This window comes from Chelonoidis abingdonii, chromosome 20 (genome assembly GCF_003597395.2).
Source record: "Chelonoidis abingdonii isolate Lonesome George chromosome 20, CheloAbing_2.0, whole genome shotgun sequence".
Classification (NCBI taxonomy): Eukaryota; Metazoa; Chordata; order Testudines; family Testudinidae; genus Chelonoidis; species Chelonoidis abingdonii.
This window is the reverse complement of record NC_133788.1, coordinates 23,158,983-23,177,616: the sequence shown is the minus strand read 5'-3', so window position 1 is coordinate 23,177,616 and position 18,634 is coordinate 23,158,983. Positions and strand designations below refer to the sequence as shown.

At 51.0% G+C, this 18,634-nt stretch overlaps 1 protein-coding gene across 5 annotated transcripts in view; it reads right to left on the bottom strand.

The window, feature by feature from the left end:
* Positions 1 to 15,807, bottom strand: part of FLOT2 (flotillin 2) — a 35,176-nt gene extending 19,369 nt beyond the window's left edge. Inside the window, exons 1-2 of one of the 5 annotated variants that reach the window (XM_032788733.2) lie at positions 15,669 to 15,807; positions 2,596 to 2,677 (exon numbers count right to left, since the gene is read on the bottom strand). Coding sequence is in view for 1 of the 5 variants with exons in the window: in XM_032788731.2 (XP_032644622.1) it covers positions 15,669 to 15,716 (48 nt within the window). In the remaining 4 variants the exon portion in view is untranslated. Of the gene's footprint in view, positions 1 to 2,595; positions 2,681 to 15,668 lie in introns of those variants that run through there. The other 4 variants (XM_075059556.1, XM_075059558.1, XM_032788731.2 and 1 more) reach the window with 4 other exon arrangements.
* Between the last annotated feature and the right edge of the window lie 2,827 nt (positions 15,808 to 18,634).

Genomic DNA, 18,634 nt, shown 5'->3' with positions numbered 1-18,634 from the left:
AGAGAAGGAAAGTCTCATTCCCTCAGGCAAATGTGAATGCAGGAAGCTTCATTACTTACACTGTGCTTAGAGTTACTCAGGAGGTCATCGGCTCTTGGAAGAAGAATCAAATCCTCCACTCAGGACTTGGCATGCCTGGTAAGGTGCCTCTGAGCTGTCTACAATGTGTGTAATTAAAGCCATGTCTATGTTGCACACCTTACAGTGGCACAGCTGTAAGGTACGCAGTGTAGCCACTCTGTCGCCAGGAGAGAGCTCTCCTGCCAACAAAATAAAACCACCCCCAATGAGGGGTGGTAGCGTTGTTGCCGGGAGCACTGTCCATGCCAGTGCTTTTTTCATCGGGCAGAGGTGTGTTTTTTTCCAACCCTTGACCGACAAAAGGTTTACTGATGAAAGTGCAGTGTTGACATAGCCTAAGCCTGTGCACCTCGTGTAACCAACGACCTGGTAACCCAGACTTTTTTTTAAGTAAAAGATTAACATTTATATTGTGGCAACACCTAAAGGCCCCATTGTACTAACTAGCATACAAACATTTAGTAAAACACAATCTCTCCCTGCCCTTGGGCCCACCCCACATTTTAACTCTTTAGACAAATCCTCAGGCCCCTTGAATAAGTTCATTCCTTCTGCAAATGACGTGTCAGACCCTGTCTTTGGGGTTTCTCAAGAAACTCAAAAAGAGAACCATTTAAACACAAAGGACAGGAGCCATCTGTTCAAAGTGTAACAATTCTCCCAATGCTCACATGGGATCAGACTTCTGAAGAGGTGTGGGGGAAAAGCCTGACAACACTGAAAACACACCGTACCAAAAGCATCAGTTCTCCTGTGCTGCACACCAGAGCTGGGCTTTTCTTCACTCTCCCAACTGACGCGAGTGCTACTAGAAAGTCTGTTAAAACGGCAAGTGTTAGTTGACAGCCTTCACATGCAGTCAGAGTGCTACAATGCCCTGGCACTGGAACAACCTAGCGTGGCAGCCACCAAAAGAGAGTCCTGTACAGGTGGTGCGAATCATGTGCAAACAGCATCGGATGAGAGTTTGCTATGCCCACAAGCTAACTGACCCAGTGGGTATCCCGAAGTGAACAACGTCTAAGACAATGTGTCATTTCTATTGCGATGGAGGTGCACAGCGAGGCCAGCAACATGCTAACTACACCTGACAGTGGCAGAACATCAAACGAGAGAACAAGTGATGAGGCCCGCCAGTGCAGGGTAACTAGAACCCTTTGGCTTTCACACTCATTGCAAAACCAAAAAGTCTCGTCTTTCTCCTTTTCCCTATTAATTCTTGTAAGTGCGGAGGAGCCCCACACGGGTCAGCTGGGTGTTACTTACTGTGACATTCCCATGGACCTGCAGACTAAGCAGTTACATTAGGACAACAGCAGCACTATCACAGCATGTTAGTTCAAAGGCTGAAGCAATAAGAAACAGCAAGCCAAATGCATGGCTGGGAGTGGGGAGACCAAGGAAATCCCTTGGTTTTAAACAGAAATGTGGGCCCAATCCCAAAGTAACAGATAGTTTTGGAAACTATGCAAGGCTGCACACCTTTAGGAAAATAGACATGAGTGAGAGGAGATGGAAATTGCTCCTCGCTCCATCCCTCCCCCTGTATGTTCAGTGCCGCCGGCAAATCACCAGCACCCTTAGTAAAAAGGCTGGCTTGGCAATAACAGTCCAACAAATGGCTCTCCTGACAGAGCGTCTACACTTACTGACGGACAAACCAAACTGGCCACAAAGGAAAACCAGCGCCCACTACAGAGCACCTCTATTACAGCCTCTTAGCAAAGCAGCAGCTGTGTCGCTGTTACTGCATTTTACCTCACAGCAAGGGGAACAGCAACTTTCCCCCAAACTGACTGATTTTAGCAATGTGGAAAGAAAAATAAATTCATTAACATTAAACAGACACAGCCCTTCAATTTGGTTTGATTTTGAAGTATCTGGAAAAAATAAAATAAATTTTAAGAGGGAGGCATGCAGACACACAATATCTGCCTGAAGAATACTTCAGCTGAAAGGAGACTCTCTCTATCATTTGCCCTGGTATCTGGGCATCTCTGTGCAAATAATCTACACAGAGCACACAGCCAAAGCCAGGTTATGTGGGTCCTATTTTGAATAGGACGACATGAATAGATGGTACATTGAAACAGCAGGAAATATTTCTTGAAGTATCACAAAGACCAGCTGCAGGATGGCCAGAGGCTGAATCCCACAGCTGGATTTAAAGAGGGCTGTGCAGGTGTCAGCGGCCCTGAAAGACCATCATTAAATTAGAGTGTAATTAGATCTCATGCTTCAGGACATTCCTCAATGGCCAAAAAGGATCTTCAGCTCCTTCTCATCATTTCATCTACTACAACACTGCACAACCACTTAGAGGCATCACAGGGGGTGGTGGAGCTTTCCTTTGAAACACCAAATATTGGCCATGGCTGGAGGTAGGGTACTGGGCTTGACGGGGACCAATGGTTTGACCCTGTTTGGCCAATTCTATGTTCCTAAAGGTACTGCTGGCAGCCTGAAGGTTTACCTACCCAAAAGACACAAGCAAGAGGAGAGCGGTCTCCTTACCTTTGCGTGTCAGAAATGCACCACCAAGCCCAGGCCCAGCCTCCGAACACATACTGCTTCAGATCAGAGCCACAGCAGCCACCTGCAGCACAAGCAGAAAGCACAAGTATATTATAGTTACACACGCAGATCCATCTCCCTTAGGCAAGCTAAAAATAAAAACTTGCATCCAAATAGCTCTCCACTCAACGATGAGCCCCAGTAGCGACCCCAAGATTGCAGAAAATGCATGCTCAGTTCCTGGGAAAGCAAAGGCAGAGAGCAGCTCACTGACAGACAGCATCTTCTGGAATACTGGCCTTTCTAACTCCAGAGGCTGAGGAAATTAATTCTGCTAGTTTTCCCCCATCTTCCTGAACCCACAGTGATGTCTGACACGACATGCGACCGATGCAATGGTAGAGGCAAGCTAAATCCATGCTAATCCACAGGACAGGGCACATGAAGCCCCCCTATATACTGCTCTCCTCACCACTGAGGTCGTTGTACATTCAGTGCTGACCCAACTACCATATTTGCAAGAGTTAGACCAGGGGTGGGCAAAATATGGCCTGGGGGCCGCATCCGGCCCTCAGGCTCCCACTGGGGAGCACTGTCCAGGGCTTGCCCCGTTCTGGCGCTCCTGCCGGGGTGTGAGGTCAGAGTTTGGCCCCACTCCACATGGCTCCCAGAAGCAGCGGCATGCCCCTCCTCTGACTCCTACGTGAAGGGGCAGCCAGGGGCTCCACATATTACCCCCACAGCTCCCAATACCCGGGAACCATGGCCAATGGAAGCTGCAGGGGCAGCACCTGCAGATGGGGCAATGCGCAGAGCCGCCTGGCCATACCTCTGTGTAGGAGGTAGAGGGGGGGACATGCCACTGCTTCCGGGAGCTGCTTGAGGTAAGCACTGCCCGGAGCCTGCACCCCATCCCAGTCCCTGGCTCCTGCATCTCTGTCCCAGTCCTGACCCCTCTCTAGCCTTCCAAACCCCTAGGTCCCAGCCCGGAGCACCCTCCTACACCCCCAGCTGGAGCCCTAACCCTCTCAACCTCCTGCCTGGAGCCCCCTACTGGACCCTGAACTCCTCATTTCTGGCCCCACCCCAAAGCCTGCACCCCCAGCTGGAGCCCTCACTCCTTCCCACACACCAACCCCCAGTTTTATGAGCATTCATGGCCTGCCATACAATTTCCATACCCAGATGTGGCCCTCGGGCCAAAAAGTTTGCCCATCCCCGAGTTAGACTGTAATGCTTTAGCACTTGTATTACAGCAATGGGTGCTAGAGAAAACCCCTCAGGGCAGGTCCTGTAAAAAGCCACATAGATTTGCAGTACTAAATTAAAATTAAAAATCCTTTCCAAGATACGGGGGGCAAGGAAATCCTGCCAGGGCCTAGAGTGGGCTAGCTGGATACCCTGTTTCCTGTACAGAACCACAGATAATACTTTACAGTAAATATGATGTGAAGTCCTTCTCTATGTAGAATCAGCAAGCTAGTGCCCCTTTCGCTCTGCTCAAAGCTCTTTTCACAAGGTTATTTTCTGAAGGGAACTTTTCAATATAAATCTTATTAAATGTACTACAAAATGTTTGTTCTTTGCCATACTGAAATCCAACAGGCAGAAGGTGTCTGTGTTTCAAAAGCAGGGTAATTTATTATAACAACCTAGGCTTCTTTTCACAGAAGCCGATGGCGTTATCTCAAAAGGACCTTATGCTTCAGGCTTCTAAAGCAACACAGTTTAAAAAAACAAGTTGAAAAGTTGAATTCTTGAAGGGGGAATACCCCAAGCTGTGGACAATACCGGCTGCTTTTGGCTCAGGAACATTAGGACATCCCAGGCTTTGAGGGTACAACACAGCCTCAATTGCTTGCAAGTTGCTTAAACTTTTGTGTTTTTTCCAGTAACTCTTTTTGCCATGCTCAGGTTTAAGACCTGAAACCAGTGCGCTTAAGAGCCACTAGCTTAGATTTTTGTTTTGATCACTACTTGTACATGCATTATTCTCCCACCTCCAAGACAACAGCTCCATGACAACTTGCATGACCACTGGAAGACTATTCCTCCGAATCGGGGGAAGACTTAGCCCTGGTTTGCACTCAAAAATTAGATCAACCCTAGTTACCTCATTTGGGGCTGTGAAAAACCATGTATCCTGAGTGCCACAGTTAGATTAACCGAACCATCTGGGAAAAGGCAGCTAGGTTAACAAAAGAATTCTTCTGTCGACCTAGCTATTGGCTTTGCGAGAGATGGATTAGAAAAACCCCAGCTGTGGCAGTAGGGAGTGTCCACGCTGTGCCGCAGTAGTGAAGACAAGCCCTCAGAGAAGCTGATTGATATGACAACTCCTAAAACAGATTCAAAGTAATGTCATCTAATATCTCTTGAAGGATTGGAGATTGGCTTGCGCTGTTAATTAGCCAGACTCTCAGAATGTACCCTCTCTGCTGCTTCTTAACCTCATTTTCTGTTTGTTACCTGTATAGCACCATGTCCTGGATAGATTCTGCTTCCCAGAACCATACTTATCACTGAGCAGAAATGGTAGCACGTGTCCCTTCAAACAGATGTTACTTTCTTTCATGGACAATGCAAGGAAATATCCTACTTAGAATCTTCTCCAAAATGAGCAGCAGCACCCTTACTAGTTCTCATCAGAAAGCACAGAAAGTTACATTTGTGCACAGAAGATTTGGTGATGTTTAGTAAAATCATTCTGAATAGTGTCCAAAGCAGAAAGAAAATATGGAAAGTTATAATAAAGTTCTTCTAGAAAGAGTGAGTCTGAATTTACTAACAGGAGTGAATTGCCAGACTGGTTCTTTAATACAAGTTGTACATCTGGGCACAGCAGAATACCATGGTGGTAAAAGAATGAGCTGCATGAACTAATTGCTTTAAAAGACTAATTTCCCATTTACAATCTTGCCATCTGCTTCCCAGGTCCCAAAGAATAAGTGAAAAAACAAAAACAAATCACCGATGTGAAAACTTTGCAAATCTGGAAAACAATCCCCAGCACAATGAGATTTGGCAGCAAAACCTATTTCAGCTAGAACATCCCCTCTTTTCTTCAGGTCTGGGTCTCATAGCTACTTGGCTACAATTTATAGACATCCAGCACAATAGAATGCAGCCAGATTCCCAAGGGAGGGAGGATTCATGCCAGACAGCAGTATTCCAGCTTGGAGCCTGCAGAGGGAAGTGCTCCTGCATTAAAGTCAGAAGTGTTCCCAGAGCCAACAGAAACTGGATGGCCTGTTTCTTATGAGATTAGATGAACCAAATTAGGGTTTATGATTAGTTCCAGGTATACATACAGAAAATGCCTCCAGCAGATCCAAAAAGACACTTTGCGCTGCTGCTGTAAGAGTCACATACAAGAAACGACAGATGGGGAGAGGCCAGAAACACACAGGATGGCTACATTACATCTGGAACAAGCCTTCCAGCTGTTGACAGACTTAGGCTAGCAAGGCTTGAGCTAGCGAGCTAAAAATAGCACACTCCCTGCTGCAGAGTAGACATACCCACTGAGGCCCAAAGGTAAGAGGTCCCTTCTGCAGTTTAAACCACTAAACAGATGCGTATTGTCTGCTGTAATCAAACTAGCTTTCATAAGTGAGCGTGACAATGTGAGCCATAACCACCTACTCTGGCTGCTGCCTTTGGGCGTAACCATTACAGATGGTAGCAGGTCATATCAGGAGGGTCTCTGGTGATCGCACACCCTCTTCCAGTGACTTCATGGAGACAGGATGGTGACGGGAAGAAGAATCAAAATGAGCTGGGCCCCAGGAGAAAGGAGAGAATAGGAACCCCCTCCTTCACCTGTATGAAACAACTTCTCTTGCTTTCTTCTTACCTCCCATTATGGGAAAAGCAATGCCAAATCTCATTGTTCTGTAAGTAGAACGAACAGTGGAAGGCACAGCACCCAATCTATTTATTGTTCAAACATACTGGGCTTGTTAACCAAAATAAACTGAGCCATGTGGGGAAATGTCAAAAAAACACTAACAACCAAGTGCAGAAAACTAGAGAGCTGGCTAGTAATTGAAAGCAATTATTGATGGGGAGGAGAGGAAATGAAACTGGACAACAGATGCATAAGGGAATTCCTATGCGGTGAAGTCAGAGTCTGTCTAGGCACAGATCAGTGTCACAATCTCAGGCACTAGTGTGAGTCTGAGTTAAGCCTTGTCTACACACAAGTTGTATCCACTTAACTAAAATGAATTTAAATAGTATGGGTTAGTTAAAGCAGTGCAAACTCCTGTTTGGACACTTCTTAATCAAAAACTGGTTACACTAGTTTGGCTAGCACCAGTAACAAGCTAAACTGATGACACTGTCTAGATCAGTCTAAAACTGTCTGCACAGCATTTGCACTGGGTTAACTAAATTGAGTTCAAAACATACCTTTGAATGAACGGGTGCAACTCTGTGTATAGATCAGGTCTTGTTAAAAAAAATCCAATGTATGGCTTGAATTTTACAAGCCATAACAAAGATGTGCAACATTACACCATGAAAATCTCACACTAAATTTTTCCTGGAAACTAAAGGGCAAAACCTTAAGGCAATGTTAAGCAAAGCACACATGCAGAGACGCTATTTCAACTCTTTTGGAGACTTAAAAAGCACTTGACAAAGGAAACCTTGGATTCCATCTGTTGCAAAAGCTACAGTGCCACCTCCTGGGAAGGGCAGTGTCTCTGAAGATTACCCAGTTCTATGTAATTACTGAATAACAGTATTAAAGATTGGCTCAGGCTAGTGTCACACTGAAATCCACCTTGACAGGCTGTGAGGTTGCATACTGGACAGTAAGAGCTTGGCTACACTGGAGAGTTGCAGCACTGGTGGTGGCTTTACAGCACTGCAACTCACACAACGTCCACACTTGCAAGGCACATACAGCGCTGTATCTCCCTGGATACAGAACTGGCTGTACTCTACCTCTGCCTGGGGAATAACGACCACAGCGCTGATGATGCAGCACTGCTCTGCCAGTGTGGCCACCAAAAACGCTGTTATTGGCCTCCAGAGATATTCGGAAGTATCCCAGAATGCCTGTTCAGCCACTCTGCTTATCAGTTCGAACTCTACTGCCCTGGCCTCAGGTGACCCGCCCTTTAAATGCCCTGGGAATTTTAAAAATCCCCTTCCTGTTTGCTCAGCCACGTGTGGAGTGCGATCAGTGAATCTTTCCAGGTGACCATGCCTCCATGCGCCAAACGAGTCCCAGCATGGAGCAACGGCGAGTTGCTGGACCTCATCAGTGTTTGGGGGGAAGAAACTGTGCAGTCACAGCTGCGCTCCAGCCGTAGGAAATATGATATCTATGGGCAGATATCAAGGACCATGCTGGAAAGGGGCTATGACTGGGATGCACTGCAGTGCAGGGTTAAAGTGAAGAAGCTGCAGAGTGCCTATTGCAAAGCCCGTGAGGGAAACCGCCGTTCTGGTGCTGCCCCCACGACCTGCCATTTTTACAAAGAGCTGGACGCGATACTTGTGGGTGACCCCACAGCCATTCCAAGGACCACGATGGACACTTCAGAGCGGGGGGGAGGCGGAAACCGAGACTGAGGGTACTGGGGTTGGGGGGGGGACACCCCGGAGTCCCAGGAGGCATGCAGCCAGGAGCTCTTCTCAAGCCAGGAGGAAGGTAGCCAGTTGCAGCAGCGGGTACTTGGTGAAGGACAAGCAGAGCTGCGGGTTACCGGTAAGCGGATTTTATTTTCAGGATGGAAATGTTTCGGGAGAGAAGGGAGGGTTAGGGCTGCATGCATGCATGCTTAGATGTGGAATAGTCCATTGACGTGGTCTATCATGTCGCGGTAATCGGCCTCGGTAACCTCTTCAAAAGTTTCAGCCAGAACGTGGGCAATGCGCTTGCGCAAGTTTATAGAGAGAGCCACCGTGGTCCTTGTCCCAGTCAGGCTAACGCGTCCGCGCCATTGTGCTGCGAGGGGTGGGGGGACCATTGCTGTACACAGGCAAGCTGCAGAGGGGACAGGGCGGAATCCGCATTGTTGCAGAAGACCCTCTCGCTCTCCCCAGGTGACCCGCAGCAGCAAGATATCTTCCAGGATTAACTCCTGTGGAAAATGTTGGGAGACTGTTCAGTGTAGGTGCCCCCTGCAGCTGTTTGCTTTCCCCAAAATGCTCAGCACATGGAGCGCTTGCTTTTGGTCGGGAAGCAAGCACTGCGTGGTGGTCACATCATTCATGGAAGTCTCTGGGATGACGAGCAGTGGCTGCAGAACTTTCAGAAGAGTAAAAGCCCTTTCTCGCGCCTGTGATGCAGTGATATTATGCCCCAACCTTGCGCAAAGGACACGAGATGAGAGCTGCACTGAACGTGGAGAAGCAGGTAGAGCTATCTGACATCTGGAGCTGGCAACTTCCAGAACACGCACTGATTCTCGGTTTTTCGGGGGTCAGTGGAGTGCATCTAAAAAAAAAACACTACAAAAACAATCCCGGTGTCCTTCGCCGTCCCATGGTACTGTGAAAGGAAAGGGGTTCGACCTATTGGATCGTGTTCAGATGCACGCTGCGGGCCATTAATTGGCTCCATAGACCATCCTCTCTCTCTCTTGCCAGAGAGAATCAAAAAACTGCAGGACTGGAGGGAAAGGGAAAGCAGGATCCGCCAGAAAACGCAGCGGCAGAAAGAAAAAACAAAGCAGCTGATAAGCATCCTGGCGCGCCAAGCGGACTCTATCCAGTGCGCTCGTAGCCATGCAGGCAGAGCACTACCGTGCCACCCCCCCCCCCCACCCCGTCCCAAAGCTCTTTCCCTTGTGCCCCAATGTCAGCTCAAACCCCTTCCCCAGCATCCAGGTTCTTACCACCACCAGCTGCCTCCAACACCTGTACGTTCACCAACCAGCCCTGAGAACTACGACCCTTACCCTCTGCACTCAACCCCCATCACCATGCAGTATAGGCATCCTGAAGTGCAGCAGTCATTGCACAGCACTCCAGACAGGACATATTCAAACCTGTGACTGTACAGTTCCCCCCCACCCCCCTGCCCTTTTAGGTTCCCAAAATGTTGTGTGTCTGTCAATAAAGTTATTTTCTTTTCAAAAATGAATTCTTGGCTTTGAAAACAGTCTTTATTATTGCAGAAAGTCAAAGATACCTTAGCCCAGGAAAGAAACAGGCACTGCAAATCAGCTTAGGAAAACAGATTCCTACTAACATTGTAACCACTGCACTTCACTCCCGTGCAAGGCACCAAACATTACTGTTGGTTTTCAGCCTCAAATTCCTCCCTCAAGGCATCCCTAATCCTTGAAGCCCTGTGCTGGGCCTCTCTAGTAGCCCTGCTCTCTGGCTGTGCAAATTCAGCCTCCAGGCATTGAACCTCAGAGGTCCATGCTGACTGAATGTTTCACCCTTCCCTTCACAAATATTATGGAGGGTACAGCACGCGGATATAACCGCAGGGATGCTGCTTTCCCCCAAGTCTAGCTTCCCATACAGAGATCTCCAGCGCCCTTTTAAACGGCCAAAAGCACACTCCACAGTCATTCGGCACCGGCTCAGCCTGTAGTTGAACCGGTCCTTGCTCCTGTCAAGCTTCCCTGTATACGGTTTCATGAGCCAAGGCATTAACAGGGTAAGCGGGGTCTCCAAGGATCACAATGGGCATTTCAACGTCCCCTACTGTGATCTTCCGGTCTGGGAAAAAATCCCGGCCTGCAGCTTCCTGAACAGGCCAGTGTTCCGAAAGATGCGTGCATCATGCACCTTTCCAGGCCAGCCTGTGTTAATGTCAATGAAACGCCCACGGTGATCCACAAGCGCCTGGAGAACCATAGAGAAATACCCCTTCCGATTAACGTACTCGGATGCTAGGTGGGGTGGTGCCAGAATAGGAATATGCGTCCCATCTATCGCCCCTCCACAGTTAGGGAAACCCATTTGTGCAAAGCCATCCACAATGTCCTGCACGTTCCCCAGAGTCACGGTTCTTCTTAGCAGGATGCGATTAATGGCCCTGCAAACTTGCATCAACACGATTCCAACGGTCGACTTTCCCACTCCAAACTGGTTCCGACGATCGGTAGCTGTCTGGAGTTGCCAGCTTCCAGATTGCAATAGCCACCCGCTTCTCCACTGCAGGGCAGCTCTCAATCTCGTGTCCTTGCGCCGCAGGGTGGGGGCGAGCTCAGCACACAGTCCCATGAAAGTGGCTTTTCTCATCCGAAAGTTCTGCAGCCACTGCTCGTCATCCCAGACTTCCATGACGATGTGATCCCACCACTCAGTGCTTGTTTCCCGAGCCCAAAAGCGGCGTTCCACGGTGCTGAGCATTTCTCCGTCCGTGAATGCCAGCAGCAATTTCGTGTCGTACGCGTCAGGCGACTCGCAATCATCGTCGGACTCCTCACCACTTTGGATCTTAAGGAACAGCTCAACTGCCAAACGTGCTGTGCTGGCAAGACTCGTCAGCATACTCCTCAGCAGTTCGGGCTCCATTTCCCACAGAAATCGCGCTGCACAGAAACCGTTGAGAGAGTCAAGATGGCGCCAAACATGGATGGAAAAACAGGGACTGCTGGGATGTGAAACGATGCATCACGGGGCGTTGTGACAGGAAGCAGAATGACCCGCACCCTCTGCCCCCTTCCCACAACCCATGGCGCCAAAATGGGACGAGGTGCTCTGTGGGATAGCTGCCCATAATGCACCACTCCCAAAAGCGCTGCAAATGTGGCCACACTGCAGCACTTTCCCTATACAGCTGTAGGGAGACAGCTGTAACTCCCAGCGCTGCACACCTGCAAGTGTAGCCAAGGCCTTACAAACAAACAGGTTTCAGGGAAAGAACAGTACTGCATCCAGTCACAGGTCAAGATTCTTGGCTAATCACATTTATGAAACTAAACAGATTATCATGGTACTCTGATCTTAGGGGAAATAGAAGCCCATTTCCTTTAAAGACCTTTTAAACAGCCAACCCTGCATTAGGTGTGTAAGAACCTCACTCTCAGGAACACACATATTCTGAATTCAAATGTGGAAATCTGATTCCAAAGACAAAACAGATAAGGATAAAACCTCTCCCATGCAGAGAAGCCAGCCAGAGCTGCCTGTTTCTGCTTACTGTTATACCATGCCTACAAACTTTTAATCCGTCTACAAAGCTAGGGAATTAAAGCATTGTTAGTCAGAAGATCATGGGCGTCCATATTTGTTCTGTGACCCCCATATCATATTTGTTGTTTACAAATCAAAAAGGCTATTTTTTTCCCCACAGAAAATTGAGATAATCCTTCTGTCTCTTACATCAACACATAAAAGAATGGGTCTGCCACCATTTTGTTGCTGAATAGAATCCAGATTACTCAAGAGACAAGCAGAGTAAAGATGTGTCAGTAAGGGAAGCTGATACATTTGCTGTTATTTACGGACTACAATTACACATTAAAGATTGCTCATGTGAGATCTCTAGTAACTGTAAGGATATGTAGTTTGTGTGTAAGAATTACAGGATCACAATTCATGACTGGCAAAGTGCGGGAGGCACGCAAAGCTTAAATTCAGGGAAGTGAAATAAGCCAGCCAAATAAACCCAATGTCAACAGTGCAGTCCGTATCATTCATTTACGCAATGGGAACTGCAGTCTGACTGTCTAGATAAAGTACCTTTTCCTGAAAAACTTCAGTGGCACCAGTGCCCTGGGAGAGAAGCCACAGCCTCAGTAATGGCCAGCATGGAGCGTGCTGGACACCCGGTTCTGGGCCAAATTTCACACGGAAGGGTCCCATAGCACATTGCTGTCCTTAAGTTAAACTAGAACCAAACCACAGAAAATCCTGAATAGTTTTTCAGATGCTGAACAGAAGAACGCTAAGTCTGGATTTAAAAGTTCCCAGAAGTAATTTTATAACCACTATGTGGCTTAATAGGAACCCAGAGAAATTACCACAGAGTGGGAGTAAAGCACGAACACTCATCATTGACCTGTACCCTTGAAATCAGATTTCCAAATAAGGCCATTCAGCAAACAGTTGCATTGGTCAAACAGAAGTTACAGAGCGCTGACTGCTTGTTGGGGTGCTGTATGTCACTATAAAAAGTATTGAAAGAAAACTACACCCCTGAAGTGGCATATGGGGAGACTCCGTCCTCAACAGAGACAAGAATTCATTCTAAAAAAGCTTTCCAATTAAAATATTTCTGAGCCATCTCCCTAATAAGTGACCTCTTTTAACAGTATCACTAAGGGGACCCAATGCAGCAGAACAGAAACCCGTTCACAACATGTTCTAATATTGGTTTATCATACACAAAAACTTCACAGGTATGATCTTAATAACTACACACAGCAGGGATGAAAACCGAAACGGACACAAGGTTCTGCATTTACAGACATTTTACCTCTGCCCCAGAGGTTGCTCAATGTCCATGGAATGCTCTGCCCCGGCATGCTAATAACCCACCAGTCACTCAACACCCAGATAAACAAAGCGTTACCACCACAGGCACAACTGTGCAGCCAGGGCCCAGGCTGAATACCTGCTGCAAAGCACCCAGGAAAGAATGAGGCATCCATAAGCACCCCGAACTCTTTTGGCCTGTTCCCCAAGCACAGAACCAGTGCTCTCAGGAAACAGGCAGGTGTTTGCATCACATATAGCATGGTGGGTAGTGAAATACAAAGGCCATCTTTGGTGACAGTAGGGAATACAGAACAAACCTTTATAGCCAGGATTGATGTATTCATATACAAGAACGCAACAATGGCCACACTACAGGGTCAGACCCGTGGCTGATCTAACCCAGTACCCTGTCTTCCAACAGTGGCTGATGCCAGATGCTTCAGAGAGAATGAACAGAACAGAGCACTTACTGAGTGATCCATCACATCATCCGGTTTCAGCTTCTAGCAGTCAGAGGTTTAGGGACACTTAGAGCATGGGGTTGCATCCCTGACCATCTTGGCTAATAGTCATTGCTATATCCATCCTCCACAAAAATATCCATTCTTAATTGACCCCCACAAAATCCTCAGCATGCTATTGCATTTGATGGGTTATCCTAAGCACACTGGGGCTGAGCTGTGGGAAATTGCACAGTTTGGGGGTGTTAATGGATACCACAGATTTCTGTTGCCATGTCTTGCAATTCAGAGTTTATATATTGCTGCTTTCATAATTATATTTTGCTTTAAAAAAAATTAGTAATGAATCAGGGGTTAAAATAAACTTGTTTAATGACCAAATTTAAAAACACAGAGGATAATTCCCCTTCCTTTGCTATTTGTAAAACACTATTCTTGTATCCTGTAAGCAGGTTTCAGAACATGTTTGAACAACTCATTACGACCAACTTATTAGGTGCTGTAACAGGTCTGTCCTTTAAGAAAGGCTTATGGATTGCTTAATAGAATCATAGACTATTAGGGTTGGAAGGGACCTCAGGAGGTCATCTGGTCCAACCTGCTGCTCAAAGCAGGACCAATCCTCAACTAAATCTCCAAATCCCTAAATGGCCCCCTCAAGGACTGAACTCACAACGCTGGGTTTAGCAGGCCAATGCTCAAACCTCTGAGCTACTCCTCCCCCAATAGACCAACTGGAAGTGATGCCACTGCCTGCAGGAAATTTCAGGCTAAGGGGCTGATTTAACTGGCTTGCAAACCATGATGATGTAGTTTCAGATACACAGCAATGGGAGTGAAGCAGCCTTATAATCATAATGTATCCTCTGTAACCCCAAACATTTGTTCCCTCCAAGGCATGAGGAAAGATGGTTAAAGATTTGAGGGTCAGAATCCCTATCACCAAACCCATCCATCACAAAGCCAGTGTTGATAAAAAGGATTTATGTCGCCTGAGAGCATATTGAGCAACTGAACGTTATCTGTAGATGTCCTAAACATCCTCTTGCCCACAGCCCAGTGTTCCACATAACCACAACAGATCCAGCCATCACCTACAAGATGCAGCATCATGTATTGGTGTTTAATACAATTCCACATTTTGATAGAACCAGGCCCCAGATCCTCTCCCACTAAGGCCTTGTCCTTCACTGTGCACACTTCGCAGTTGCAACTGAAGAATAAATCAGGTAAAGGCATAATCATCACTCTCAGTGCAGTTAGCGGATAGGGTAGAAAGGTACCTGCTGCTTCTATTGTTGCCACCAGTTGATGAATTACAGAAACAGAGCTCACTAGCAGAGCTGCAGCTTAGGAGAGTAACACATCAACGCAACAGCAGCCAGCGAGGGGACCAAGGCTGCTGAATGTGCAGTGGTAGCCACACTCTCGCTGCTCCAAGGCGGGAAGGGCTCACATGCCCTCATGGAGGGGGAAGAATGGAAACCCCCCACCCTCACTGAAGACCCAGTCAGACACTTTCCCTTTTGGCCACCACCTGCCCCAATCCATCTCTAAGAGGAAAGGGGGTTTGACCTCCATTCCGGACACACTCACGCAGCCTTCCCCCCAAGTCCCTCTGCTCAAGGCTCCAACCCCTCCCAAGACATTTCACACCTGACTCCTTAGCCTGCAAGGGGCACAGTGGAGCCAAGAATCCTGGGCAGTGCGACCCCAAAGTGCCAGCCCCAGGTGCTACCCTGGGCACCCTGCCCCGCCGCCCCCAGCCCACTAGAGAGCAGGAATGGAGCTGGCACCCAGCCCTTCGTTCCAGAACCCCGCAGAGCTCTAGGGTCCCCTCCCCCATCAGAGGTGTGGGGAACCCCCTGCTAAAACAACCCCCTTCACCCCTGCGGGGCCGCACTACAGGAGCCCCAAGCCCCTCCCCCTGCGGGGCCCCCAGCCCCTCCCCCTGCGAGGCCCCCCCATCCCCCTCGGTGCTGCAGGGACTCCCCCCTAGGCCCCTCCATCACCCCAGTGGGGCCCCCATCCCCTCGTGCTGCGCGGACTCCCCCTAAGCCCCCCTGTCACCCCAGTGGGGCCCCCAGCCCTCCCCCGGAGGCCCCCATCCCCCTCGGTGCTGCGGGACTCCCCCCTAGGCCCCCCTGTCACCCCAGTGGGGCCCCAGCCCCTCCCCACCGCCTGCCGGCGCCGCCCAGGCCCCGCCCCTACCTGACACCACCAGCGCCTCTTGGGCCCCACCGTGTGGCAATTGCCCATGATGCCGGCGCAGCGACACCTCCCGCCCGACCCCCAGCCGCAGCGACAGCCTCGCCTCGCCGATCCACAATGCCCGCGCTCCATGGCCCGCCCACACACCGGAAGTACGTCACCGGGGAGGGAACTCGGTCTGGGCGTCGCCATGTTGGAGGGCTCCCAGGTGGCGCGAGCCGGAGAGGAATGGCGGCCCGGCGCCATGTTGGATTGAGGGAGGGGCGGGGAGTGTCTGTTAGTCAGTGTCACGTGTCTGTGTCTGTGCGGGTGGGTCTGTCAACAGTGCGGTGCTGGGGTGGTGTGTGTCAGTCAGTGCCGCGCTGGGGTGTGCGGGTGGTCTGTCAGACAGTGCCGTGCTGGGGGGGGGGGATCTGTCAGTGCCGTGCTGGGGTGTTGGGGGAATCTGTCAGTGCCGTGCTGGGGTGTCTGTCAGATTGGTGCCGTGCTGGGGGTGGGGGATCTGTCAGTGCCTGCGGGGGGGGGGGTGTGTGTCAGTCAGTGCCGTGCTGGGGTGTTGGGGGTGTCTGTCAGACAGTGCCGTGCGGGGGTGTTGGGGATCTGTCAGTGCCGTGCTGGGTGTCTGTCAGATGGTGCCGTGCTGGGGGTGTTGGGCGGAATCTGTCAGCCGTGTGGGGGTGTTGGGGGGATCTGTCAGTGCCGTGCTGGGGTGTGTGTGTGTCAGTCAGTGCCGTGCTGGGGGTGTGTTGGGATCCTGTCAGTGCCGTGCTGGGGGGGGGGTTCAGTCAGTGCCGTGCTGGGGTGTGGGGATCTGTCATGCCTGCTGGGGGGGGTCAGTCGTGCCGTGCTGGGGTGTTGGGGATTGTCTGCCGTGCTGGGTGTGTGTGTCAGTCAGTGCCGTGCTGGGGTATAGGGGATCTGTCAGTGCGTGCTGGGGGGGTGTCAGTCAGTGCGGCTGGGTGTTGGGGATCTGTCAGTGCCGTGCTGGAGTGTCAGTCATGCCGTGCTGGGGTGTTGGGGGCTGTCTGTCAGACGTGCCGTGCTGGGGTGTGGGGGTGTCTTCAGTGCCGTGCTGGGGTGTGTGTGTGTCATCAGTGCCGTGCTGGGGTGGGGGGTGTCTGTCAGACAGTGCCGTGCTGGGGGTGTTGGGGATCTGTCAGTGCCGTGCTGGGGGTCTGTCAGATGGTGCCGTGTTGGGGGGATCTGTCAGCGCCGTGCGGGGGTGTCAGTCAGTGCCGTGCTGGTGGTGTGGGGCTGTCTGTCAGACAGTGCCGTGCCTGGGGGTGTGTGGGGGTGTCTGTCAGTGCCGTGCTGGGGTGTCTGTCAGATGGTGCCGTGCTGGGGTGTGTGGGGTGTCTGTCAGACAGTGCCGTGCTGGGGGTGTGGGTGTCTGTCAGACAAGTGCCGTGCTGGGGGTGGGTGTCAGTCAGTGCGTGCTGGGGGTGTTGGGGGATCTGTAGTGCCGTGCTGGGGTGTGTGTGTGTCAGTCAGTGCCGTCTGGGTATTGGGGGATCTGTCAGTGCCGTGCTGGGGGGGGGGGTGTCAGTCATGCCGTGTGGGGTGTTGGGGATTCTGTCAGTGCCGTGCTGGGGGGGGTGTGTGTCAGTCAGTGCCGGGCTGGGGTGTTGGGGATCTGTCAGTGCCGTGCGGGTGTGTGTGTGTGTCAGTCAGTGCCGTGCTGGGGGTGTTGGGGAACTGTCAGTGCCGTGCTGGGGGTGTCTGTCAGATGGTGCCGTGCTGGGGGTGTGTGGGGTTCTGTTAGTGCCGTGCGGGGGTGTGGGGATCTGTCAGACAGTGCCGTGCTGGGGGTGTTGGGGGGTGTCCTGCAGTGTGGGTCTGTCGTGCGTGGGGGTGTGGGGGTGTCCTGTCAGACAGTGCCGCTGCTGGAGTGCTTTGGGGGGATCTGTCAGATGGTGCTGTGCTGGGCTGTGTCGGGGGGGATCTGTCAGTGCCGTGCTGGGTGTGGGGTGTCGTAGACGTGTGTGGGGTGTGCGGTTATTGTCAGAACAGTGCCGTGCTGGCGGTGTGGGGGGATCATGTAGTGCCTGCTGGGGTGTGTGGGGTGTCTGTCAGCAGTGCATGCTGGGGGTGTTTGGGGGCTTGTGTGGTGGGGGTGTCTGTCAGATGGTGCCGTGCTGGGTTGTGGGGGGATCTGTCAGCGCACGGCTGGGGTGTCAAGTCAGTGCGTGCTGGGGTGTTGGGGGCTGTGTGGTGGGGGGTGTCTGACAGACAGTGCCGTGCTGGGGGTGTGTGGGGTGTCTGTCAGTGCCGTGCTGGGGTGTCTGTCAGATGGTGCCGTGCTGGGGTGTGTGGGGGTGTCTGTCAGTGCCGTGCTGGGGTGTGTGGGGTGTCTGTCAGACAGTGCCGTGCTGGGGTGTGGGGTGTCTGTCAGACGGCCGTGCTGGGGTGTTGGGGGATCTGTCAGTGCCGTGCTGGGGGGTGTTGGGGATCTGTCAGTGCCGTGCCGGGGGTGTGTGGTCAGTCAGTGCCGTGCTGGGGTGTTGGGGGATCTGTCAGTGCGTGCTGGGGGGTGTGTGTGTGTCAGTCAGTGCGGCTGGGGTGTTGGGGGATCTGTCAGTGCCGTGGGGGGGTTCTGTCAGATGTGCCGTGCTGGGTGGTGGAAGTGTCTGTCAGTGCGTGCTGGAGGTGTTGGGGGATCTGTCAGTGACCGTGCTGGGGTGTCAGTCAGTGCCGTGCTGGGGTGTTGGGGGGGATCTGTCAGCGCCGTGCTGGGGGTGTCAGTCAGTGCCGTGCTGGGTGTTGGGGGCTGTGCTGGTGGGGTGTCTGTCAGACAGTGCCGTGCGGGGGTGTCTGTCAGACGGTTGCCGTGCTGGGGTGTCTGTCAGACAGTTCGCGTGGGGGTGTGGGGGTTTGTCAGACAGTGCTCGTGCTGGGGGTTTTGGGATCTGTCAGTGCCGTGCTGGGGGGGTGTGTGTGTGTCGAGTGCCGTGGGGGGATCTGTCTGC